Genomic DNA, 26,032 nt, shown 5'->3' on the forward strand with positions numbered 1-26,032 from the left:
GTATGTTTTTAAAACTATATATATTCATTAAGTATATGAGTAAGAGACTGTTAGCTAAGTTGTATTTTCTGTGTGTCTTAAAATTGGTAGAGTTACTTGGTAAGTCTATCAATAAAAGCTTGAATTACACTCTTATTTGCCAAGATTCCTCTTAGCTGAGTGTTTTGGGTATTTAAGTGTAACATACATAAGTGTCAATAGAATTAGAAAACCATCCCTATAATAATAATCTTTATTTTCAATCTTTTTTGTACACTCAGTGCCAATATTTTGCAGAGGCAGGATGCTAAATATAACCAGGATCTTGTTTCTTTTGCATTTGTCAAAAATGTCAAGTTTTTAAAAGCGTGGTAAGCAGAAAAAATGCACACCACCTCCAGCACCAATTATCCATGCCCTAATCCCTGGAACCCACGCATATAATCTTCCATAGCAAAAGGGACTTTGCAAGATGTATCAGGTTAAGATGTATCCTGTTAAGGGAGATTAGCTCAGCAGATGGGCCTTTCTAATAATGAGTCCTTTTTTTTTTTTTTTTTTTTTTTAAGGTTTTTTATTTATTTCAGAGAGAGAGAGAGATCACAAGTAGGCAGAGAGACAGGCAGAGAGAGAAGGGGAAGCACCGAGCAGAGAGCCTGACGTGGGGCTCCATCTCAGGACCCTGGGATCATGACTCGAGCAGAAGGCAGAGGCTTTAATGCACTGAGCCATCCAGGTGCTCCGCTAATCATCTGTCCTTAAAAATAGAGAACCTTTTCCAGCTGTGGTCAGAGAGAGGGAGGGAGAGAAAGGAGGAGAGGGAAAGAGATGACCTTGGAGGAAGAGTTGGAGATGCCGGCTTTGAGATAGAGGAAGGGGCTGTGAACAAAGTAATGTGGATGAGCTCCGGAAGCTGAAAAAGGCAAGGAAGTATATTCTTTTTTTAACCTCCAGAAAGGAATGTAGTTCTGCTACTGACATCTTTTTTTTTTTTTTCTTTTTTAAGATTTTACTTATTTATTCATGAGAAACAGAGGGAGGGAGGGAGGCAGAGGGAGAACAGGGAGCCTGATGCAGGACTCCATCCCGGACCCTGGGATCATGACCTGAACTGAATGCAGACCTTAACCAACTGAGGCACCCAGGCGCCCCAACACCTTGATTTTTAACCTAGTGAGACCCATGTCTGACTTCTGACCTACAGAACTGTAAGATAATAAGTTTGTGTTGCTTTAAGATGCTGAATTTGTGATAATTTATTACAGACACAATAAAAAAAACAGCACAGAGTGAGATAATCCGCATTTATGGATGGTAAGGCTCAACATTTTAAAGATGTCAGGTCCCTTTAAATTAGTTTGTAGGTTTGGTGCACTAGCAATCAAAATCCCCAAAAGTTTAATATTGTCATTGTTTTTGTGGAACTTGACAAGCTGTTTCTAAGTACATACAGAAGGGAAAGGGCCAAAAATAGCCAAGATAATGTAAAGAAGTGTTAGAGGACTGAAGTTACAGGATATTAGGACTTCTTATAAGACAATGGTATTAAGACAGTGTGATATCTGTGTCAAGGTAGACAAAGACCACTGAAACAACATTGAGAGTTTTAAACAGACCTACATGTAGAAGACATTGCATTGCACATGGGTAGGGGTAATCTTGGCAGTAAATGGTGTACTGGGTCAGTTGATATCTCTATGGGAAAAAATGTATCATTATTCCTACCTCATGTCATAGATGAAAATTAATTCCAACTGAGATCATAAGTCTCTTAAGTTTGAAAGGTAAAAATAAAGCATTTAGAAGATAATGTACAAGAATAGTTTAATGGCTATGAGGTGGCAAAGAGTTTTTTAAAAGGACACAGAGAGCATTAACCACCAAGGAAAAGTTTTTAAGTAGGACTTCAGTAAAATTAAGCGTTTTTGTTTTGTTTTAAAGATTTTATTTATTTATTTGACAGAGATAGATCACAAGCAGGCAGAGAGGCAGGCAGAGAGAGAGGAGGAAGCAGGCTCCCTGCTGAGCAGAGAGCCCGATGCGGGACTCGATCCCAGGACCCTGAGATCATGACTTGAGCCAAAGGCAGCGGCTTAACCCACTGAGCCACCCAGGTGCCCCTGTTTTTGTTTTTGAATTGGGAGATGCCATTAAGAATATGAAAAAATAAGCTATGCAGTGGGAGAAGTTGTTTGTGATACTTGTATCCAGAAAGACATGTGACTAGGGCATACAGAGAATAAAAATGAGAAAAAGGTAAAACTTCAATATAAAAAATGTGTAAAGAAAACTTGAAGAGATGCTTCACCAGAGAAAATATCCAGGGGTGCCTGGGTGGCTCAGTCGTTAAACATCTACCTTCAGCTCAGGTCATGATCTCCGGGTCCTGGGATCGAGCCCCACCTCGAGCTCCCTGCTCATTGGGGAACCTGCTTCTCCCTCTCCCACTCCCCCTGCTTGTGTTCTCTCTCTCACTGTCTCTCTCTCTCTGTCAAATAAATAATTAAAAATCTTTTTTAAAAAAGAATATCCAAATAGTTAATGAATATTATGGAAAGGGGCTCCTTAGTCATCATAGACATACTATTAAAACCACATATGAATTACTAGTAGACATGTCCCCAAGAATGGTTAGTTTTTAAGTGATAAGAAGTATTGGTGAGGATAACAAAAACCTGAAACTCCCATACATTGCCAGTAGGAATACAAATTACTACAGATACTTTGGAAATTGGGGCTCCTGGGTGGCTCAGTCAGTTAAGTGTATGCCTTCAGCTCAGGTCATTATCCCGGGACCCTGGGATTGAGCCCCGTGTCGGGCTCCCTGCTTAGCGGGGAGCCTGCCTCTCCCTCTGCCTACCACTCCCCCTGCTTGTGTTCTCTCACACTCTCTCTGACAAATAAATAAATAAAATATTTTAAAAAACAAACAGAAATACTTAGGAAGTTGCTTGGCAGTATTTACAAAGTTGAACATACGCTTCCCCCGTGACTCATAAAGTCTACTCTGTATGTAAACCCTAGAAATGTGTATATCTGAGCATCAAAAGACATACAAGTAAGTTCTTAGAACTTGTTATAGCCCAAAACAGAAAATGACCCAAATATTTATCAATAGTAAACACATAAACAATAAGCAAAGTGTGATGTGCATAGAGTGGTATATTGTAACGCAATGAAAATAAGTATAATGGTGCCACACACACAAACTTGGATGAATCTTATATCTAATCTTGAGTTGAAAATACTAGACCAGGGGCGCCTGGGTGGCTCAGTGGGTTAAGCCGCTGCCTTCGGCTCAGGTCATGATCTCAGAGTCCTGGGATCGAGTCCCGCATCGGGCTCTCTGCTCGGCAGGGAGCCTGCTTCCCTCTCTCTCTCTCTCTGCCTGCCTCTCCATCTACTTGTGATTTCTCTCTGTCAAATAAATAAATAAAATCTTTAAAAAAAAAAAAAAAAAGAAAATACTAGACCAAAAAATTCAAAGGCAGACAAAACTTATTCTATGGTGACAGAATTCAGGATCATGGATCCTGTGGGAAAGAACCCAAAGTGGGACTTTGGGTGAGATAGCAGTGTTCTGTTTCTTGACTGGGTAAAGATTTCATAGATGTTACTTTGTGAAAAGTCATTGAACTATACACTTAAGATTTGTTCACTTGTAAGCATGAATACTGTATTTCCATTTTCTATAAGTTCGCTTAGAACACCTGAGCATCTTCGTGACTCAGTTGATTAAGTGTCCGACTCTTGATTTGGCTCAGGTCATGGTCTCAGGGTAGCCAGATTAAGCTCTACATCAGGCTCAGTGGGAAGTCTGCTTGAGAAACCTCTCCTGCTACCTCCCCCACCCCCAGGCTCTTTCTCTCAAATAAATCTTAGATAAGAAAAGTTGGTGGGGTTAAATTTTTTTAGGTGGCTCAGTGGGTTAAAGCCTCTGCCTTCGGCTCAGGTCATAATCTCAGGATCCTGGGATTGAGCCCCACATCACGATCTCTGCTCAGCAGGGAATCTGCTTCCCCCTCTCTATCTGTCTCTCTGCCTACTTATCATCTCTCTCTGTGTCAAATAAATAAGTAAAATCTTTAAAAAAGAAAAAGAAAAAGAAAAATTGGTTTCAGAAGCTCAAGTATTTGTCAGTATGAGAATGGATGAAACAAACAGTGGTATGTTCGAAGAGTGAAATGCTACTCAGCAGTAAAAATGAACAGCCGCTACATAGATGAGTCTCAAAAACCCAATTTGTGGATTTTGTTGTTATGTAAATGTTACCTCAAAAGGTAAACAAAACTGAATAGATATTGAACTTTCTGGTTAATGTTAGCCAAGCTGATGTATTTATAAAAAGTTGTACTAATGTCTATAATTTACTTTGAAATGCATCCAAAATTAAGATGGATTGATGGGTGAATTAAGGGATAGATGCAAGTATAATAAAATGTTGATGTCAAATCTAGTTAATGGATATGTTGTCTTCAGTATAAAATTCTTTCAAGTTTCCTGTATTTTTGAAATTTTTCATGAGAAAATGTTGGAAAAAATTGTATCTTTTGTGATGATATTTAGAGAAGGCAAATAAATTGATGAAATGAGCCTTAAAAAGCATATTTAGCATTAGTGGCAATAATTTCTCTCTTTGAACTGTTTAAACTAAAATGCCACCCATATCTTTTGTCTCCTGTATTCTCTTCATTACCCTCACCTTTCTCCTCACGTGCCATGATGTGCTCTTCAGATTTCAGGAATGAAAATAATATTTTCTGCATGGTTCTTTTAGTAGTTCTTTGTCTCTCTCCCTCTCCTGTCTCATACAGAGATTTGGAAATTGGCCTCTACTGAAACAGTTTGTTTAAAAACAAAACAAAAAAAACAATAGCTAAAGTTTAAAGCTCAGAGTTGCCCAAGTGAATCATTGATAATTCATCATTTGAAAGCTATGGCTAATTCAGATTCCCATCTACAAAGTGGAACTCATGCAGAGAATGTGAGATTACGCAGTCCAGTCATTGCCACCAGTCAGTGAAGTTTGATTTACCACTTTTTTCTCTAGGTATGTCACATAGTTCTGGGGCTAAGACCAGCTACTCCAGAAGAAGAAGGACAAATTATTAGGTAAGTTTTTAGTGTATTTTTCATTACATAGTTGAAAGTTTTGACACCTGAAATATATTGTTAATACATAACAGCATGTCCCATTTTAATACAGCCATTACAGTGACATCTTATTTCTCCTGATTAATTTCATACTGAAATATTTTTGTTAAAGTAATTTCCTAACCAAGGGATTGAATTAATTTAGAAATCAGATTCTCTTTAACATTAAAATTGCATTGAGTACTGAATTTAATTTTTTGAAATAAGACATGAGAAAAAAGGTAGCAAATTTTCCTTACTACAGAGTAATTCTTGTTTATTGTATAAAGATTATAAAGTAGAGCTAAACAAAAAGAAGCAAAAAAATACCCATCATCTCTGTATTTAAGGTAATTGCTGTTGACATTTTTTTCGGCTTTATTGAGGTATCATTGACATCTGAAATTTTAAGATACTTAAAGTGCAGTGCGATTTGATAGATGTATGCATTGTGAAAGGATTTCTTTCATTGAATTAACACATCCATCACTAGTGCCTCACATACTTTTGTGTGTGTGTCAGAACATTTAAGTTGTACTCTCAGTTAAACATTATAGTGTTAATCAGCTCTGATCATGTTATATGTTACATCTGCAGACTTGATTCATCATATCGTAAAATTTTTTACACTTTTATCACCCTTTCTCTGTTTCCGCCAGCTCCCAGCAACTGCTTTTCTACTTACTGTTTCTGAATTTGACTTTTTTTTTTAAGATTCTACATACAAGTGCTATGCCTTGCAATATTTGTCTGTCTTTGGCTTATTTCACTTAGTATAATGCCTTCCATTCTCATCCATGTTGCTGCAAATGACAGGATTTCCTTCTTAAGACTAGATAATAGTCCATTGTATATACATACCACATTTTATTTATCCATTCATTCATTGTTGGACACAGGTTGTTTTCATACCTTGACTTTTGTGAATAATGCTTCAAAGAATATGGAAATAAAGCTATCGTCTTCAAGAAAATCATTTTGTTTCCTTTGGTTATATACCCAGAAGTGGGATTGCTGGGTTATATGGTAGTTCTTTTTTTAATCTCACGTGAAACATGTTTTTTATAGTAGCTGTTCGAGTTTATTCCAGTCCCATCAGCAGTGTACAGGGGTCTCTGTATCTCTGTCAGTGTATATTATCTCTTGTCTTTTTGACAATAACCGTCCTGACAGGTGTGAAGTGGTACCTTGTTGTGGTTTTGATTTGTATGTCCCTGGTGATTAGTGATGTTAAATATCTTTTCATGTAGGTGTTAGCCGTTAGTATGTCTTTTTTTAGAAAAATGTTCAGGTTCTTTGTTATTTTTAATTGGTGATTATTATTATTATTTTGCTATTAAGTGATATGAACTTCCTATATATATTTTTTGGATATAATTCTTTATCAGAGCTGTGGTTTGCAAATATTTCCTCCCATTCCATAGCTTGACTTTTCATTTGTTGATGGTTGCACTGTTGACACTTTTATATTCATATACCTATGTGTATATGCCATTGATGGAATTTATAATTTTTTAATGAGAATCCTTCAAAATATTGTTTTATTTATTTTTTTTTAAGATTTTACTTATTTATTTCTCAGAGAGAGAGGGAGAGAGAGCGAGCACAGGCAGACAGAATGGCAGGCAGAGGCAGAGGGAGAAGCAGGCTCCCTGCCAAGCAAGGAGCCCGATGTGGGACTCCATCCCAGGATGCTGAGATCATGACCCCAGCCAAAGGCAGCTGCTTAACCAACTGAGCCACCCAGGCATCCCATAATACTGTTTTATTTTTGGCTTCCATTTTCACTGCAGATCCTATCAGATGATACTTTTACATACCAATAAAGCCTCTTATAATTTAAATGGATAGCTAGTAGGCCTTATTCATCCCCTATTTTTTTTTTTTTACCAAATTTTTTTTATAGTTTTTTTTTTTTTTAAGATTTTATTTATTTATTTGACAGACAGAGATCACAAGTAGGCAGAGAGGCAGGCAGAGAGAGAGGAAGGGAAGCAGGCCCCCTGCTGAGCAGAGAGCCTGATGCGGGACTCGATCCCAGGACCCTGAGATCATGACCTGAGCCGAAGGCAGCGGCTCAACCGACTGAGCCACCCAGGCGCCCAATTCATCCCCTATTTTTAATCTCTCTTTTTCTTCAGTATAATTCAGTAATAAAGGCTGTATGCCTTTGGTTAGGTATGTATTTAGGCAAAATTACTTGAGGTAAAATATCTTGGTTAATAGGCCTGCACGTTTTTATGGCTGTAATTCAGGTTTTTTTCCTCTTCTTTTTTTTTTTTTTTAAACATATAGTGTATTATTTGCCCCAGGAGTACAGACCTGTGAATCATCAGGCTTATACATTTCATAGCACATACCCTCCCTAATTGTGATTCAATTTTTAATATATCAGGTCTCCTTCATTGCTTGAGTGTTACCATTATACTATACATTTGTGTAGAAAGTTTCAGAAACAGAACGAATCTACTCTTCACTTTTATTTATTTAAAAAAAAATTTTTTTTAAAGATTTTATTTATTTATTTGACAGACAGAGATCACAGGTAGGCAGAGAGGCAGGCAGAGAAGCAGGCTTCCTGCCAAGCAGAGAGCCCGATGCGGGGCTCTATCCCAGGACCCTGGGATCACGACCCAAGGTGAAGGCAGAGGCTTTAACCCACTGAGCCACCCAGGTACCCCCTAAACTTCGCTTTTGAAAGGAATAAATTCGATACATAGTTTGTCACTTATTCTTAAAAGTAGTGTGTATACAAATTTTTCAGTATTTTTTTCTGGTGTGAGACTGCTTGGTAAAAGAGTTTACTAAAATAGAGTGGTTTGGAATACCTGAAAACAGGATTATGTGAAGAATACCAGTTCATGTTCAGATGAATTGAAGTAGCAAAATATATTTTCCAACCTTTTTAAGGATTCTTATTTAAAATGGTCTGTTCTTTTAAAGAACGTTAAGCAAAATCTGTTTTTTAAAATGTTGTTTTCATAAAAACACTAGTCTCACATTGTGTTTTTAATTTTCATGCTCAGAATATTCATTCTTGTTTATGGTATTCATATGTTGACAATGTTGTTTTGATTTTTGTCTGATTTTTAGATATCATAAAATAAAATTTTAAAATACATTTAAGTGTACAAGTGAGATATTGAAGAGAAATACTGAAAGGCTTTTATGTAGCTGCAGTAGCTTTTTTTTTTTTTTTAACTATTGCAATCTAATTTAATCACATACTAATACCTTCTGAAGTCAGCATGACTTACCGTACATACTAAGATTGCTATCGAGATAAGCACCGGGTGATGTATGGAATTGTTGAATCACTATATTGTACACCTGGAACTTGATATAACTCTGTATGTTAACTAACTGGAATTAAAATAAAAACTTTAAAAAGAAAGAAAAGAAATGTTGATTTAAAAAATAGAACGAAGGATGCCTGAGTGGCTCTGTCCGTCAAGATGCCTTTGGCTCAGGTCATGATCTCAGAGTCCTGGGATCAAGTCCCGCATTGGTCTTCTTGCTTGGCAGGGGGCCTGCTTCTTCCTCTGCCTGCCATTCCCCCTGCTTGTGTTCTTTCTCTCTCATGTGCTCTCTCTCTGACATAAATAAAAATCTTTAAAAAAAATTTTTTTAAGGCATGCTGTATGTCCACTGTATATATATTTCTTGGCTTAATTATTTTGCAAATGCTCATAGCATCCCTATTTAAAAATAAAATGTTGGTATAATCTCATTTTTTTGTTTTTTTAATCTCATGTTTTTATAGAACTTTATATTACTTGCATTATTTCATCTGTTCCTTAGAATATAACTGCATTTAATTAGTGTCACCATCCCATTTTATAAAAGAGGAAACTGAGATTCACAAAAGTTGAGGAACTTACCAAAAATTGGATGGAAGTGGCAGAATCAAGTCTAGAACCTTTTTCATTGAAAACACAAGCGGTCTGTTTTCTGTAATCTTTATTTTTAAAAAAATCTGAATCTTAAATTCTAGATTCCAAATTGGTTAATTTCATTTTGTGATTTTTGAATTTTGTTTTATTTTACCTCCATTTTCACTGTTAAAAATTCATCTGAATTTTTAGGATGATTTTTTAAAGATGTATCAGGTTGGTATACAAGTAGTGAGGTGAAAGAAATATTTGTAACTTAAAGAGTCAGTAATTTATTGCAAAATTAGTGTCATGATTTCTGCAGTGGCTGAGTGAAGATCTCAGCATATCTCCTCCTGAGAAGCAACTAGACAAAATATAACACTGTATAAAATTGTCAGCCAACTATTTTAGGACTCTGGAAACTGAGCAAAGGTATTTAACAAGTTGGGAGGCATTTATTCAAGAAAAACTACTATACCTTGGTAAGAAAAATGGGAATCCATAGTAATTTTACCTAGGGCTGGTCCCATTCCCTCCTTCATGATAGTTTTACCAAGGCATAGGTGACAGGGCTGACTTGATTTGGATTAGAGCAGAGATGAATGCCCGCCTAAGAGAATTGTAGCAAATAAACAAACAACAAAAAAAAAAAAGCCAGTGATCATGGTGGCAAATAGTCAAGGAACATCAGTAGCTTGGGTTTGAGATACTGGTTAAGGAAAGCAACTAACTGAGAGCCCAGTCAGAATTTTAACAAAGAGATCCAGAGAACAAGACAAACAGAGTGTGTATTGATAAACAATAAACTTCCCCATGTCCCAGATGATCTGCAGGGCTGCTCATACATCCAAGGCTGTATGCAAGCTCAGCAGAAACCAAGGAGGGTTTTAGCTATCTATTAATTCCTGATGGAATGTAGGGCCTAGCTCATGCAGAAAATAAAAACCAAGAAAGGTTTATAACCTGCCTGAACTTTGCATCATTTCCCAAACGGAACTGATACATCAAGAAAAAGGTGCAAATGTCACTGGCTCAAGATGTTTCAGCATAGCACCTCACCAGTTATTGGCCGACCAGTAAATTCTGCTCTCCCCAAGGAAACCAAACTTTAAGAAATAATAATGAAGAAAACGGAACAACCTCACACTGCAGGGAAAGCAGACTCTATAGAGTTAGTCCAGGATGTCACAAGGCAAACACACAGGCAGGGTCAGAATCCAGAGTTGGTGAAATATATTATCAAATATGTCCAATTCTCAGGAATGGGAGATGATGAAACATGCAACAAAATAGGAAAAATGTGACCCGCGGTGGTGGTGGTGGGGATACTAGTTAATAGAGGTAGCCCCAAATGGTTGACTTAGGACACAGAAAGGACACAAAAGACTTCGAAGCAGTATTATAAATGTTTTCACTGCTAAAGGAAGCTTTGTTTAAAGAATTAAAGGAAGTTATAATCACAATAACTAACCAAATATAAAATATCAATAGAGACAGAAATTTTTAAAGTGAACTAAATGGAAATTCTGGAGTTGAAAATTAGAGTAAACGAAAATTCACCACAGTGACTCAGCAACAGATTGGAGCCACAGAGAAATAACCAGCAAAATAGAATAGAGTTAAATAGACTTTTCCAACATGAAGAACAGAGAAAATAAATAAATGTGAACGGAACCCGAGATATGTGGAAGTCCCAAAAGGAGGAGAGGAAGGTGCAGAAAAACTTGATAACATGATGGCCAAACCTCCTAAAATTGCTTTAAGTTGTTAATCCAAAAAGCTCAATGAACTGCAGAGAGGTTAAAAACAGAGATCTACATCTAAACATACCACAAACTGTTCAAAGCTGCAAAGAGAAGATCCTAAAAGTTGGAAGAGGAAAATGACTCCTTCTTGTAGAAGGCAACCCCAGTAAGATTAATGGCTGACCATTTTTTTATAGAAATGATGGAGATCAGTAGGCAGTGGTATGACATTCAGAGTGCTGAAGGGGAAAAAACTGTCAACCTAAAATTTTTTATTCAGCAGACCTATCCTTCAGAAATTAAGGTAATTTAAAAACATTCTCATATAAACACTGTTGTTAGTAAACACTTAAATACTGAAGTATTGAAATACTGAAGGAACTTCTTCATGCGAAAACAAAGTGACCCCAGACAATTTGAATTACACAAAGAAATACAAAGCACCAGTAAGCATAATTACATACTTAAAAATTAGACAGTATAAATACATTTTTCTGTTTTATCCTTTTAATGATTTAAAATGAAAAATCGTGGGGCGTCTCAGTGGCTTAGTGGGTTGGGCCTCTGCCTTCGGCGCAGGTCATAATCTCAGGATCCTGGGATTGAGCCCCACATCAGGCTCTCTGCTCAGCAGGGAGCCTGCTCCCCACCTTCTCTGCCTGCCTCTCTGCCTACTTGTGATCTCTTTCTCTGTCTAACAAATAAATAAAATCTTTTAAAAAATAAAATACAAAATTGTAAGATAATAATTTGAAAGCTACACTGTTCTTACAGCATAAAAAATGTCATATGCATGACAATACAACTGAAAGAATAGGAAGTAGAGCTGTATTTGAGCAGCTTCTATAATTTACTGGCGTAAATTAGTATTAATCTGAAGTAGCATGTGTTAAGGTTTATTTTATACTTCTAGAGTAATCAGTAAGAAAATAATCCCAAATACAGTTTCTTTAAAAAAAAAATTAAAATGATACAGTAGAAAACAACTACTTAACACAAAAGAAGGAAAGTAAAAGAGGAATAGAAAAACAAATAAATACACTTGAGATGAATAGAAAACAAGTAACAAAAGGGTAGGCACAAATCTATATCAATAATTACCTTAAAATAAATAGATTAAACAGTTATCAAAGCTAAAGATAGACTGATATTTTTAATCCAGATACTTGAGGGGCACCTGGGTGGCTCAGTGGGTTAAAGCCTCTGCCTTTGGCTCAGGTCATGATCTCAGGGTCCTGGGATTGAGCCCCGCATCCGGCTCTCTGCTCAACAGGGAGCCTGCTTCCCTCTCTCTCTGCCTGATTCTGCCTTCTTGTGATCTCTGTCAAATAAATAAATTTTTTAAAAAATCTTAAAACCAAATACTTGAGATTCAAAGACACAAATAGATCAAAAGTAAAATGATGGAATAGATACAAGGCACATAGTAACAATAAGAGACCTGGAGTGGATATGCCGACATTAGGGAAAAAATGGCTTTTAGGCAAAGAATTATTATTACAGGCAGACATTTTATAATGATAGAAGTTTTAATTCATCAGGAAGATAGAAAAATTGTAAATACATGTGTCTACAGCAGCAGAACACCCCCAGCAACAACGGAGTACGTATTCAAGTACACATGGAATATTGTGTAGGTGTTAAGCCATGGATTATTATACTATTGCCCACTGACCAACTTTGGTTTGTTTCCTGATTTGATGCAGCCTGCAAGCTAGAAATGTTTTTTCCCCCTGTTGTTACACACTGAGAATCACAACGCTCGGCTGACAGAAGTTAAAATCTAAAGACAGGTCAATTGAAGCTATTGAGACTGAGGAATAGAAAGAAGAAAGAACGAAGGGAAATGAACAGAGCTTCCTGGACTTGTGAAATAGCAGCAGCCTTACCAGCATACACATGATAGGAATCCCAGAAGGAGAGGAGGGAAAGGGACAGAATATTTGAAGAAATAATGGTGCCAGACTCCTCAAATTTGACAAAAGATGTGAACCTAAACATTTAGAAAGCTCACTGAACTTCAAGAAGGATAAAACTAAGTGATTCACACCAAGACCCATTATAATCATGGTCAGAAGCCTGGGGACAGAAAATTTTAAAGAGCAGCAAGAGAAAAGCTACACATGCAATAGATCCTCAATAAGATTAACAGCAGGTTTCTCATCAGAAATCTTGGAATCCAGAAGTGAGCGGAATGGTACTTTTATTCTATATCCGGGGAAAAGATTTTTTCAAGAGTGATTTGGATTTTAAGTTAAATTCTTTTTTTTTTTTTTTTTTAAAGATTTTATTTATTTATTTGACAGAGAGAGATCACAAGTAGGCAGAGAGGCAGGCAGAGAGAGAGAGAGGAGGAAGCAGGCTCCCTGCTGAGCAGAGAGCCCGATGCGGGACTCGATCCCAGGACCCTGAGATCATGACCCGAGCTGAAGGCAGCGGCTTAACCCACTGAGCCACCCAGGCGCCCTTAAGTTAAATTCTTATATGTGACACTAACAGCATAAGCAACCAAAGAAAAAAAGATAAATTTGTCTTCATTAAAGCTTCATTAAAGTTTTATCAAAACACATTGTCAGGAAAGTGAAAAGATAACTTGCAAAATGGGAGATAGTATTTGTAAATCATAGATCTGCCAGAGGTCAAGTAACTAGAATATATCCAGAACTCCTACAGCTCACCAACAAAAAGAAAACTCAACTAAAAATTGGGCAAGGGACTTGAATACACACTTGTGTAGATACGACAGACAGCTGGTCATTAGACACATAAAAAGATGCTCAAAATCATTAGTCATTAAGGAAATGCAACTCAAAACCACAATGTTTCTACTTTGCATTTACTAAGATGTTTATAATTTTTAAAATGGAAAATAAAATTTGTGAGGATGTGGAGAAATCAGGGCCCTGATACATCACTGTTAGAAATGTAAAATGGGGGGGGGGGCGCCTGGGTGGCTCAGGGAGTTGAGCCTCTGCCTTCGGCTCAGGTCGTGGTTTCAGGGTCCTGGGATCGAGCCCTGCATCAGGCTCTCTGCTCACAGGGAGCCTGCCTTCCCCTCCCCCTCTGCCTGCCTCTCTGCCTACTTGTGATCTCTGTCTATCATATAAATAAATAAAAAATCTTAAAAAAAAAAAAAAAGAAATGTAAAATGGTGTAACTGCTCTGCAAAAAATATGGTAGTTCCTCAACAGGATCACCATGTAACTTGGCAATTCCACTTCTAGGTATATACCTCAAACATCGAAAACAGGAACTCAAATGCTTGTACACAGATGTTCATAGCAACACTATACACATTAGCCAGTAAGTAGAAACAGTCCACATAGCTATCAGTGGATGAATGGATAAACAAAATGTCGTATATCCATACTATGGAATATTATTCAGCCTTACAAAGGAATGGTACATGTAGTCATGCATGCAGCAACATGGATGAACCTCACAAGTGAAAGAGGCCAAATACAAAAGGTCACACATTGAAGGATTCCATTTATGTGAAATATCCAGAATAGGTAAATGAATAGATGTAGGAAAGTGATTCTCAAAGGCCAGGGAAAGGTAGTAATAGGAAATAACTGCCTAATGTGTAACTGCTCAATTGGGATGTATGAGAATGTTTTGGAGAAATACACATAACATGGACGTGACTATTTTCAAGCAAACAATTCAGTGGCATTGGTTCATTCAAAATATACAACCACCACTTTATGTTATGAATTTCTCCTCTGTAAAAACTTTTAAAAATCACAATGTGATGCAACTTCATACCCACTTGAATATTTATGATAGAAAAGATAGATGGTAAAACACGTTGCCAAGAATGTGAAAAAACTAGAACTATTATACATTACTGATAGAAATGTTAAATGGTATGGCCACTTTGGACAATAGCTTATCAATTTCAATTTATCAGATGTTAGATGGATAAACAAAATGTGGTGTATACATACCTGTGGGATGCATTATAAATAGTATTTGGGGGGGCTCAGTCAGTGAAGCAGCCAGGCAACTCTTGATTTTGGCTCCAGTCATGATCTCACAGTCCTAGGATTGAGCCCTGTGTCAGGCTGTGTGCTCAGTGGGGAATCTGCTTGAGATTCTCTCTCTACCTCTCCTTCTGCCCCTCCCCCCACTCGTGCTCGCTCGCTCACTCTCTGTGAATAAATCTTTTTAAAAAATAGTGTTTGGAATGGAATAACAAAACACAAAGTAATGATATCTGCTAAAATGTAGATGAACCTCAAAAACTTGGTAAGTCAAAGAGGCCAGATATAAAAGACCATGTGTTCTATTACTCCATTTATATGAATTGTTCAGAAAAGGGAAATTTGTAAGAGACAGAAAATAGACTAATGGTTTCCTGGGCTGAGAGTGTAACATGAATTGACTAAAGTGGACACAGGATAGCTTTGGGGGGTAATGGAAATGTTCTAGAATTGGATTGTTGGATTATGGTGATAGTTGTCTATAAATTTACCACAGTCATTGAGTTATACTCTTAATTCAGGTAAATTTTATGTTATGTAAATTATTCCTCCATAAAACTATTTTTAAAAACATCGGGGTGTGGAGCTTGATAGTGTTGTTATGACTCCTGAAATGGACTTACCAGTGTTTCACCAATTGAAACTATGGCAGTCTATGTAGTATATCCGTGTCATGTTTTTACTTTGTAAAAATTTTTAATAATTTCTGGATGCGTGTGTGGTCATCTGTTTCATATGCCATTTAATGTACTGAATTTCTTTTGTATGTACAGAGGGTGGTTAGAACGAGAGAGCAGGTATGGTCTGCAACCAGGACACAACTGGTTTATCATCTCCATGCAGTGGTGGCAGCAGTGGAAAGAATATGTGAAATATGTGAGTATGATTCCCCTTTATCTACATATTACATAGAATTTTCAGTTCCATCAGACTTTGTGTGACTGTTGGCCAGTAATAAAATGCTTCGGTGTAGATAAGGATTTGAAGGGGAAGGAAACAAATACGGACCAAGCTCTGTTCTTACACTTCCACATAAATTTCCTCCCTTTCAACAGCTCTGCAAGGAAGGTAACAGTGGACATGGGGGTGCATGCATATGACCTTGCGTTTCTCAGTTAATCTTGACAGTATCTCTGGGAGGAAGGTGGTATTAACATATTTTACCTGTGATGAACCTGAGGCTGAGATTAAAGGTAACCTAAATACAGGGTAGAGTTCTGGGATCAAACCTAAGGATTGACTTTTAAGCCAGTGGTGTCTCAACCACATCATTTACATTATCCTTCATTTGTTCACCTTTTTCATCAAAATCTTGAAGACCCTTGGGTAAGAAGTGCTGATTTTCTATTTAAAAAGTTAATTTCAGGACTAACATTAGAACTCAGTTTCTAATTGAGAATCTGCCATTGTTCCAAATAAAGAGTTCAAAGAGAAACTGTCATTAGTGAATAGTCTTATCGTACTTAAAATGGAATAGATTTTTCTTTAGAATTAAAAGACTCAGAGTAATTCCAGGAATCCAATTTCTCCATACTTGGAGAGCCAGCCAGTTGGTATGTAGACTCATTGTTAGTTACCAAATAATCACTAACCTGGTTTTTTGACTTTTATTTTTTTTCTCTATGTCCTTTTCTATCCTTATTTTTTAATCACAATATGGGTAGATTGTTTATATTATCTACTTAATTATTATGCCTGGTTCTTTTTTCTGTTTTGCAGGGCTAACACTTTGTTTTCACATATAAAATACATTAATCAGTGTTGTTGAAGGAGTAGAAAAGTAGGCAAATGACTTCAAACCCTTTAGGTAGATAATGATGGTTATTGTAAATAGAGAATGAAAATGGGGTAAAGCATCACAGTCTATGTTGAAATGTTTTTTGTCCTTTATGTTCTTAGATTGGCCTTGAAATGAATGGTTATTAATGTTTTACTGGCTGCGGACTCAAAGTGATACCTCATTTTGTGTTTTGAAGTATTACTTTTTGTTTCCTGTAGGAACATGGTCTTGTTCGCAGGAGCACATCCCTTATAAACAGAAGTGCACTGATGAAAACACAAACCTGATTTGCCCTCACCTGTGTAACCCTTCTGTGCATTAAAAGAATTAGTGGAGGGTTGCAAGAGAAAGATGTGGAGGGGGAAATTACACTTAAGGGTCGTATTCTATCCCCTACGGCATTCTGTATTACGTTCCAGTATGTGTCTGCTAAATGCAGACTTTTAAAGTTTACTCTAAAATGAAGTTGGTCTGGGGCATCTGGGTAGCTCAGTCAGTTAAGTATCTGACTCTCAAGCCCCTTGTCAGGCTCCCAGCTCAGCAGGGCATCTGCTTCTCCTTCTCCCTCTGTCCTGCTCATGTGCTCTCGCTCTCAAATAAATAAAATCTTTTTAAAAAAATAAATAAATGCAATAAATAAATAAATGAATGAATGAATGAATGAATGAATAAATAAATAGATATCACCTTTTAAAAAGTGACATTCTGGCCCATGTCTGTAAAATGACATTAAAGAACAGTTACCAGGCGCCTGGGTGGCTCAGTGGGTTAAGCCGCTGCCTTCGGCTCAGGTCATGATCTCAGGGTCCTGGGATCGAGTCTCGCATCGGGCTCTCTGCTCAGCAGGGAGCCTGCTTCCTTCTCTCTCTGCCTGCCTCTCAGTGTACTTGTAATTTCTCTCTGTCAAATGAATAAATAAAAAATCTTAAAAAATAAAAAAATTAAAAAATAAAGAACAGTTACCTCCATGACAGGATGTTACAAAGATTAAAGGAGTCGATACATGTTAAACATTTTAGATCAGTGTCTGACATATAGTAAGTACTCAGTAAGTATTAGCTAATAGTCTGAAAAAACAGTACAGGATAATAGTAGTGAGCTATTATCCTTTTATAGGATAATAGTAGTGACCCATGTGTTAGGGTCCTCCTGGTCCTGCTACTTGTGGTATAACCTTAAACAAGTTACTTACCCTTTCTGTGCCTCCGTTTTCTCATACAAACAACAGGGTTGTTCAATAGGGTTGTTGCAGAGAATTAAATGAATTAACATAGATGAAGCACTCAGCCCCATGCCTGGCAGGTAGGACCCAATGTAAAGTTAGAGGAAATAATGGTAGTAATACTAGCAGTGATTTCAGCAGCAGTGGCAGTAGTAATTAGTGATTTATATTTGCCTTTCCAGTATATATGGCAATTTTGGCAAGCGCTTTGTTTAAGAAAAATAATCGATATTTCCAGTGTGTTGGATAATTTCCTCTGGGCTTAGTCTGCCCACCTAATAAGAAATCCGTTAGCTTTATTTAATGTCTCTTCATAAAATGGTGTATTTGCTGATGTGAATTACTAATTGTCTAGAGGGCAGACTGTATCTTTCAGACAGCAGCATGTCTAAATAGAAAGAGACTAAGGGAGCAGGAAAAATAAGCAGTCCTTTCTCAGAAGTTGCCTTGCCTCAGATATGAATGATTGACTTGAGTTTGAATTTTGGATCTGCTCATAGGATCTGTTCTTCTTTATGGAGCCAAAGTTTTTTTTTTTCTACTGTGTGAAATCTCCTTTTGTACAAATGTAAACTGGGAGAAATGGTGAAATCTTTTCTGTCATCATTGTAGTATATATTCTTGTCTTTCCCTCCTGTTTGAGAGCTGAGAGAGCAGCTCTTACTACTCATGTACAGATTTTACTATTCATTATGTATTATTGGTTGGTATGTGACTTTGGAGTTAGAAAGCACTTTAAGCACTTCTCTTTTCTAAACTTGCAAAGCTTCTGAGGGCCCTTTAGGTTTTATAATTGCACAGAGTTGTATTGGGCAAATATTTTATTCCTGATCTAGATTTTCTAGAGTTTCAGGTCTCTTGACTCCTATCTTAGTACTTTTTCCATTACTCATACTACCTTCCATTTTTCAAAAACCAGCATTGCAGACTAAGGAAATATAATATTGACATAACTAGTAGTTAGGTTCATGAATAGTTATAGTATACATATATGTAGAAGAAAGTAGCATCATCATTGATAGAGAAGAAAGTGAATCCTGACCCTTATTTTGGAATACCATTAAATTCTGACACAACTCAAAAGAAATCATGACATGCTTAAAGTAGAATTATCTTCTCTTAAAGTGCCACATATCCCTTTTGGGAGTCAGTGACTCAGAGCTCAGAGGAGGATGAAGTTTTTCACCATTGGTGAATCTTTATCTACCTAGAGACCTGTCTTCTGAAAACACAGGGTAGTTGCTAAGAGTTCCAGAGCCAGAAGTCAGTAAAAACAAAACAAGATCCTTTGAAATTTAAGGGGAAAAATTTTCCCAGAGCAACTGGAAATAACACTCAGAGTCAGTGACTATGTATATGACCTTTATTGATTTGTTTAAGATGTAGAAGGAAAGTAGTCATAAGATGAGTCAACTGAAAATGTTGATAATTTCACTGAAAGACAAGGGTGGAAGCAATGACCTAAAAAATGGGACAGAGAAGGGGGAAGAAGAAAGAACCTGAGTAATGGTGGCAGTTTCAGACACTGCCCAACACTGAGAGCAGTAGATTCCTGGAATAGAAAAACAAGCCAGTCAATGAGAAGATAGACCACTCTAGTTGGAACATTGGAAAATAAGTGAAGAAAAGCCTTTATTCTCTATCTAAAAAGGTTATCATTCACTGCACCATGTTAAAAGCATATGGTATAGTGTGAAGTCACTGGTGACAAAGACTGCAGTCTCTGATAAGCTATTACAATTATTCTATTGCTGAATTTTTGTAAAACTTAACAGATTTAATGCCTGGTAATATTTTTACCACCCCATTTTCTTACCAATAATATCTATAGATTTCATCCTAAGGACTAAACTGTTCAGAATAAGAAATAAGAATAGTTTCATGTAGGGGTACCTGGGTGGCTCAGTGGGTCAAGCCTCTGCCTTCGGCTCTGGTCATGATCTCAGGGTCCTGGGATTGGAGCCCTGCATCTGGCTCTCTGTTTAGCAGGGAGCCTACTTCCCCCTCTCTCTCTGCCTGCCTCTCTGCCTACTTGTGACCACTCTGTCAAATAAATAAATAAAATCTTTAAAAAAAAAAAAAAGAATAGTTTCATGTAAGTTTTCTTTAGAAATATAAGCTATATATAAGATTTCCAAACCCTGGGGGCCTGGGTGGCTCAGTCTTAGGTTAAGTGTCTGCCCTCAGCTCAGGTCATAATCCAGGGTCCTGGGATCCAGCGGGTTGGACTCCCTGCTCAGCTGGAGTCTGCTTCTCCGTCTCCTTCTGCTCCTTTCCTTCTCCCCTGCTTGTGCAGCTCTCTCTTTCTCTCTCTCTCAAATAAATTAATCTTTTTTAAAGATTTAAAATACAATACCAAATGTTTCTCTTTGAAATTCTGCTAAATATCAAACTCAGAGGAAAGCTTAAAGGAATTTTTTTTCTCAGATATAATTAAAGGAGAGCCAGTCTTCCTCAAAGTATATTACTACTTTTTAAAATTTTTATTTATTTTTATTTTTTTTAAAGATTTTATATTTATATGACAGAGAGAGATCACAAGTAGGCAGAGAAGCAGGCAGAGAGAGAGGGGGAAGCAGGCTCCCCGCAGAGCAGAGAGCCTGATGCAGGGCTCTATCCCAGGACCCTGAGATCATGACCTGAGCCGAAGGCAGAGGCTCAACCCACCGAGCCATCCAGGCGCCCCAATTACTACATATTTTCAAAAAGTGAGTTATAGTGCATAAACAAACTTAAAATAAATGGAATAGAGAAATGAGTATAAATTTTAAAAAGAGTTGCCTATCAAGTCCACATGATAGTTACATGGACATCATTTAAGTTCAGAAACACTTGTGGCAAAAATAAAAGATTTTTCTGGAGGATAATGAAGTAACCTGAGAGAAGACTTAAATTTTTTAAGTTGTTCTTTCAAAATGACTATCTTACTAGTTTTACTCCATCTTTATAGGAAAGAAGCAAATGACCCAAAAGTTCATTAAAAATCTGAATCTTTCTAAAAAGCAAGTTCCAGAGGAAGTAGTACACTTAGTAAGAAATCAGTTACTCCTCTACTCTCAGCATTGGGAACACATTTATAAAAACAAAAGTATGAGCCTATAATCCTCACTGGGGCAGTGGTTATCAGTTTTGACTACATAGTAGGATCACATAAAGGCCTTTACAAAAAGAGAAATAAAATGCCTCTGTTCCTCTCCAGACCAAATAAATCAGAAAGTATAACGGGGGTGGCAACATTTAATTAATATAAATAAGTCATCTTATTTACGAAAAATTTTGAAACTTAAATCCATTTCCGTTGGTATGGACTCAACATCAGAAAAGCTGTGAGAAGATCAATATTGTGTTTGAGAAGATGAATATTATCTTTAAGAAATTGCCATGAAATCCACACACAAAAGGCCAAACATAGGATTAATAATATAAACTACTCAAACCTAGTTTACATTTCTAATTCTTTGGCCATAGGTCATTTTTGTTTTGTTGTACATACAATTTGACTTCTTTGGTGGATAGTCTAATTTAAAATACTGATGGTGGGAGGCGCCTCGTTGGCTCTTTCGGTAGAACATGTGATTCTTGACAGGTTATGAGTTCAGGCCGCATGTTGGGCATAGAGCTTACTTATTACAATTATTCTATTGCTGAATTATTGTAAAACTTAACAGATTTAATGCCTGGTAATATTTTTACCACCCCATTTTCTTACCAATAATATCTATAGATTTCATCCTAAGGACTAAACTGTTCAGAATAAGAAATAAGAATAGTTTCATGTAGGGAAATAAAATATGAAATAAAATCCCAATGGCCCCAAATCCATATTTAACGTAGATTCCCAGTTTTTAGTCATTTGTGTACTATGGCCATCATATTTTGCCATATAGTTATGTGCTTAATGTGTTTATTTAAATAACTTTATCATTTTTATGTAAATAAATGTCTTTTTTAAAGTGAACTCTTGATACCAGCATCTTAAATAGAAAATCAGTGTCACACTCCAGAAATAGAAGGTCAAAATAAAAATAAATTCAGTGAAAATAAGATATAATATCAAATTCCAGCTAAACAGTGTTGTATTAAGGTCTGTTCTCTGTTAAAAAGAGAAATTATCAGGTGTTACATTAGCAGATCAAGTATTAGATTAGCACATTAGGAAAAAAAGATTAGCACATCAGTACCAAACGGGGACCGTTTCCTTGAAGTAATTAGAGGATTGAGAGAGAATTGAATAGGGAATAACTTTTTCACTGCAAACTAGTTATTAATACCCAAAATAATCTGGTACCTTTCCTACACTTTAGGAAACGTATTAATTGACAGAAGATGCCAACATTAGGATCTGTAGTAAAGAATCTACATGCTTTTGAATTGTTTGCAGTTTTAACAATTGCTATTTTAAAAAACTTAATCCCAAAAGTGAATTGGTTTGTAGAAAGGAACCTAGGTTTTATTCTCATTCTTCTTGCCACTCTTTCAGTTAAAGGCATTGAATTTTTTTCAGAGCTGGCTTCTGAAGGATCTATGAATTAATAGTATTCACCTGACTTATAGATGATACAGGAGAACGCATCTAATAAAATGTTGATCCAGTGTCTCTCTGGGCTAAAATTAGGGATGTTCTAATTGCATTAAAAGAAACTAAAGGTCCCACTGTGCTATTGCTATGGTGTTACTTGGAGCTTGTCTTTTAAATTGGATATTTTTCTTGGGTTGGGTCATTTGTTTTATAAGCAGTACCTCCAGCAATCAGTTTTTTCCATAAAATGCATGTCAGTGTTTGTTGAATGCCACTTGAGTTCTTCTACCCATGCTATTGCCTTTTGGACCTTGTTTCACTGGTAAATCCCTTTAGTCTCTTTACCCTCTCAGTTGCAAATGTCCTGATCTTCTAAAGACATTCATAGATATACATTCTCAGAGTCTTATCTTTATGTTTTCTGTCACTAAACTTAGTAGAAAATAATTCTGTGCTAGTCATCTCAGCTTCTGGTACTAAACAATCTCTTGATTTTTCTTTCATCATTCAGTCTCTAGATTCTTTTTTTTTTTTTTAATTATTTGACAGACCGAAATCACAAGCAGGCAGAGAGAGAAAGGAGGAAGCAGGCTCCCCGCGGAGCAGAGATTCCCAGGACTCTGGGATCATGACCTGAGCTGAAGGCAGAGGCGTTAACCTACTGAGCCACCCAGGCGCCCCCCAGTCTCTAGATTCTTACATTACAGGTTTTATAAATATTATTCTCCCCTTATTTTACATACACCATGTTCTTAGGCTTCAGGAAGGCTCTTGACCTTCAGATTTTTATATTCTACCTCTTTTTCTGTCCTGAGCACAAGACTCAAGTGTCCCAGGTAACTCAAAAAGAATATCCCAAAATAAGCTCATTTCCCCAGATGATCCCATTAACTCATAAACTTTATCTTATAAAGGTGTCAACTCCCGTCTAGTCTTCTATGCCAGTACCTCAGGTTCTACCTTGGAATTATCTTTGCCTCTTTTTTATACACAATTAGTTGTCAAATTTTTTCACCTCTTACATATTCTTAGTCCATGTTCTTCTCTCCATCTCCTTACTTCTGGATCTATCTTTATGGTTTATTACCTTACAGTCTCTTGCCTTGAATTATTATAGGAGCTTTATTTTTTTTTTTTTAAGATTTACTTATATTTATTTGAGAGAGAGAGAGAGAGAGAGAGACCGTGCAGGAAGGGGAGAGGGGTAGAGAGAATCTCAAGTAGACTCCCCATTGAAGAAGGAGCTCATCATAGCGCCTGATCATGACCTGAGCTGACATCAAGAGCTGTGACTGAGCCACCCAGGTGCCCCAGTATAGGAGCCCTCTAGCATGTGTCTCAGGTTTCCATTTCTGCCTCTGGTCCTTTCTGTAGAGTACTTATTAAAGCAAAAAATGGATTATACTGCTCCATTTGAAAACCTTTCACAGAAAAATCCTGTGGATATAATGTTGAGTGAAAGAAAAAGAAAACTCTATGCTGTGTTTAAAATGTAATACCAGTTTTATAGCAACCAGAATGATGGTTCATATTTACTAAACACTAGGCACTTTACATGTGTCGCTTAAGTAATCTTTACAGTAACTCTGAGATAGATACTAACATTACCCTGATTTTTACCCATGAAGAATCCAAGGCTTAGAAATTTACTTATTGTGGGGGTACCTGGGTGGGTCAGGAGTCATTGAAGTATCTGACTCTTGATCTGGGCTCAGGTCTTGATCTGAGGGTCGTGTGTTCAAGCCCTGTGTTTGACTCCATGCTGGGAGTGGAGCCTACTTTAAAAAAAGTTATCCTGAAAGGTCACATAGCTGGTAAATCAGAGCACTGCCCTTAGTTCTAACTATATATTCCACACTATTTATTTTTTTACATGTGTGTGTGTGTTTTCAGTCATGAAAAAATAAAGGAAACACACCACAGTACCAACTGTAGTTAATGCTAAATGCTGGGATCATTTAGCATATTTATGATATTCTTCTGTAGTTCTTGCAGTGACAGTGTAATCTGTAATAATAAAAAGAATAAATGTTATTTAATTTTTTAAACATTAAAAGAAACCTTCCATAATTTTCAGTTTTCAACAGAATAAAGGCCTAAATTAGTTTGTGTCAGGGGCACCTGGCCGACTGGCTGGCTGGCTCAGTGGGTAGAGCATGCAATGCCCCCTACTTTTTTTTTTTTTTTTTTAAAAAAAGGCTGACCCCCTTGGGGTGCCTGGGTGGCTCAGTGGGTTAAAACCTCTGCCTTTGGCTCAGGTCATGATCTCAGGGTGCTGGGATCGAGCCCCGAATCGGCTCTCTGCTCCAAAGGGAGCCTACTTCCCTTCCTCTCTCTCTGCCTGCCTCTCTGCCTACTTGTCATCTCTGTCCGTCAAATAAATAAAATCTTTAAAAAGAAAAGCTGACCCTCCCATGAGTAAGAAGGACCTTCTTTTCCCCACCCTACCCCAAATATTTTCTGTTTATTTGACAGAGAGAGACAGCGAGAAAGGGAACACAAGCAGGGGGAGTGGAAGAGGGAGACGCTGGCTTCCTACCAAGTAGGAAGCCATATGCTGGGCTGGATCCCAGGACCCTGGAGTCATGACCTGAGCTGAAGGCAGACGCTAAACAACTGAGCCTCCCAGGTGCCCCAGAGCGTGCAATTCTTGATCTCAGGGTCACGCTTTTAAGGTCCACATTGAGCATAGTACTTACTTTAGAAGATAATAAATAAACAGGGGCACCTGGGTGACTCAGTAAGTTGACTGTCTTGTCTTCAGCTCAGGTCATGATCCCAGGGTCCTGGAATTGAGCCCAGCATGGGGCTCCCGTGGGGCTCCCTGCTCAGCGGGGAGCCTGCTTCTCTCTCTCCCTTTGCCTTCCATTTTGCCTACTTGTGCTCTCTGTCAAATAAATAAATAAAATCTTTAAAAAAGATATTTAAATAAAATAAACACACATACGTACATACATCACTCACTCCCTTTGTGTCACAGAGTCCTTTGTGGTATGTGTCCCCAGTCTGCTTTATCAATTTTATTTACACACACACATCCCCTTTGAAAAAACTGAAATTTAGTTACAGATTAAAATGTTCTTAATTGGCAGTAGCTAACTACAGGAGGATTAAAAGCAATAGATAATTTAGAGATTCATTTTTGAAACCTGCTTAGTGCTTGGATTATTAAATTGTACCTTTTAATTTCTGACCTCATGATTTTTTAGGATGCCAGCCCTGTTGTAATTGAGCCATCATCTGTTCTGAATGGAGGGAAATATTCATTTGGAACAGCAGTACATTGTATAGAGCAGAGTGAAGATAGAATCGGAGGAGGCAGCCTCAGCTATGTGAATACCACAGAAGAGAAGTTTTCAGACAACATTTCTTCTGCATCTGAAGCCTCAGAAACTGCTGGCAGTGGTAAGATGGCTTGCTTCCCATAAAGTTTATTCAAGGTCACATCTTAAAAGAGTATACTTTGTCAGAGAATGTGCTTCGTAGGATATAACCAGACGTCTGTTCACAGAAATAAGTTTTGAATGAAATGGTCAGTTATAAAATTCTTGAATATATTAGTAACTTTACAAAGAGAAACTCTTCTGTATTCTATTTCATGAATCTCTCAATTTGAAAATATGTTCGCTGTTTGGGTACCTGGCTGATTCTGTCAGTAGAGCATGCAACTCTTGATCTTAGGGTTGTGGTTCAAGGCCCAGGTTGGGCATGAGCCTACTTAAATATTTAAATATATATATATACACATATATATATATATGTGTGTGTGTGTGTGTATATAGTTTCACTATTT

At 37.2% G+C, this 26,032-nt stretch overlaps 1 protein-coding gene across 2 annotated transcripts in view; it reads left to right on the forward strand.

Annotated features, from left to right (window-relative positions):
• USP32 (ubiquitin specific peptidase 32) overlaps positions 1-26,032 on the forward strand; it is a 221,581-nt gene that overhangs the window by 151,568 nt on the left and 43,981 nt on the right. For both annotated transcript variants that reach the window (XM_059380701.1, XM_059380702.1), the window contains exons 11-13: positions 5,030-5,091; positions 15,492-15,594; positions 25,449-25,644. In XM_059380701.1, coding sequence (XP_059236684.1) covers positions 5,030-5,091; positions 15,492-15,594; positions 25,449-25,644 — 361 coding nt within the window. The remainder of the gene's footprint in view (positions 1-5,029; positions 5,092-15,491; positions 15,595-25,448; positions 25,645-26,032) is intronic.

This window comes from Mustela nigripes, chromosome 16, assembly GCF_022355385.1.
Source record: "Mustela nigripes isolate SB6536 chromosome 16, MUSNIG.SB6536, whole genome shotgun sequence".
In the NCBI taxonomy this organism is placed as follows: domain Eukaryota; kingdom Metazoa; phylum Chordata; class Mammalia; order Carnivora; family Mustelidae; genus Mustela; species Mustela nigripes.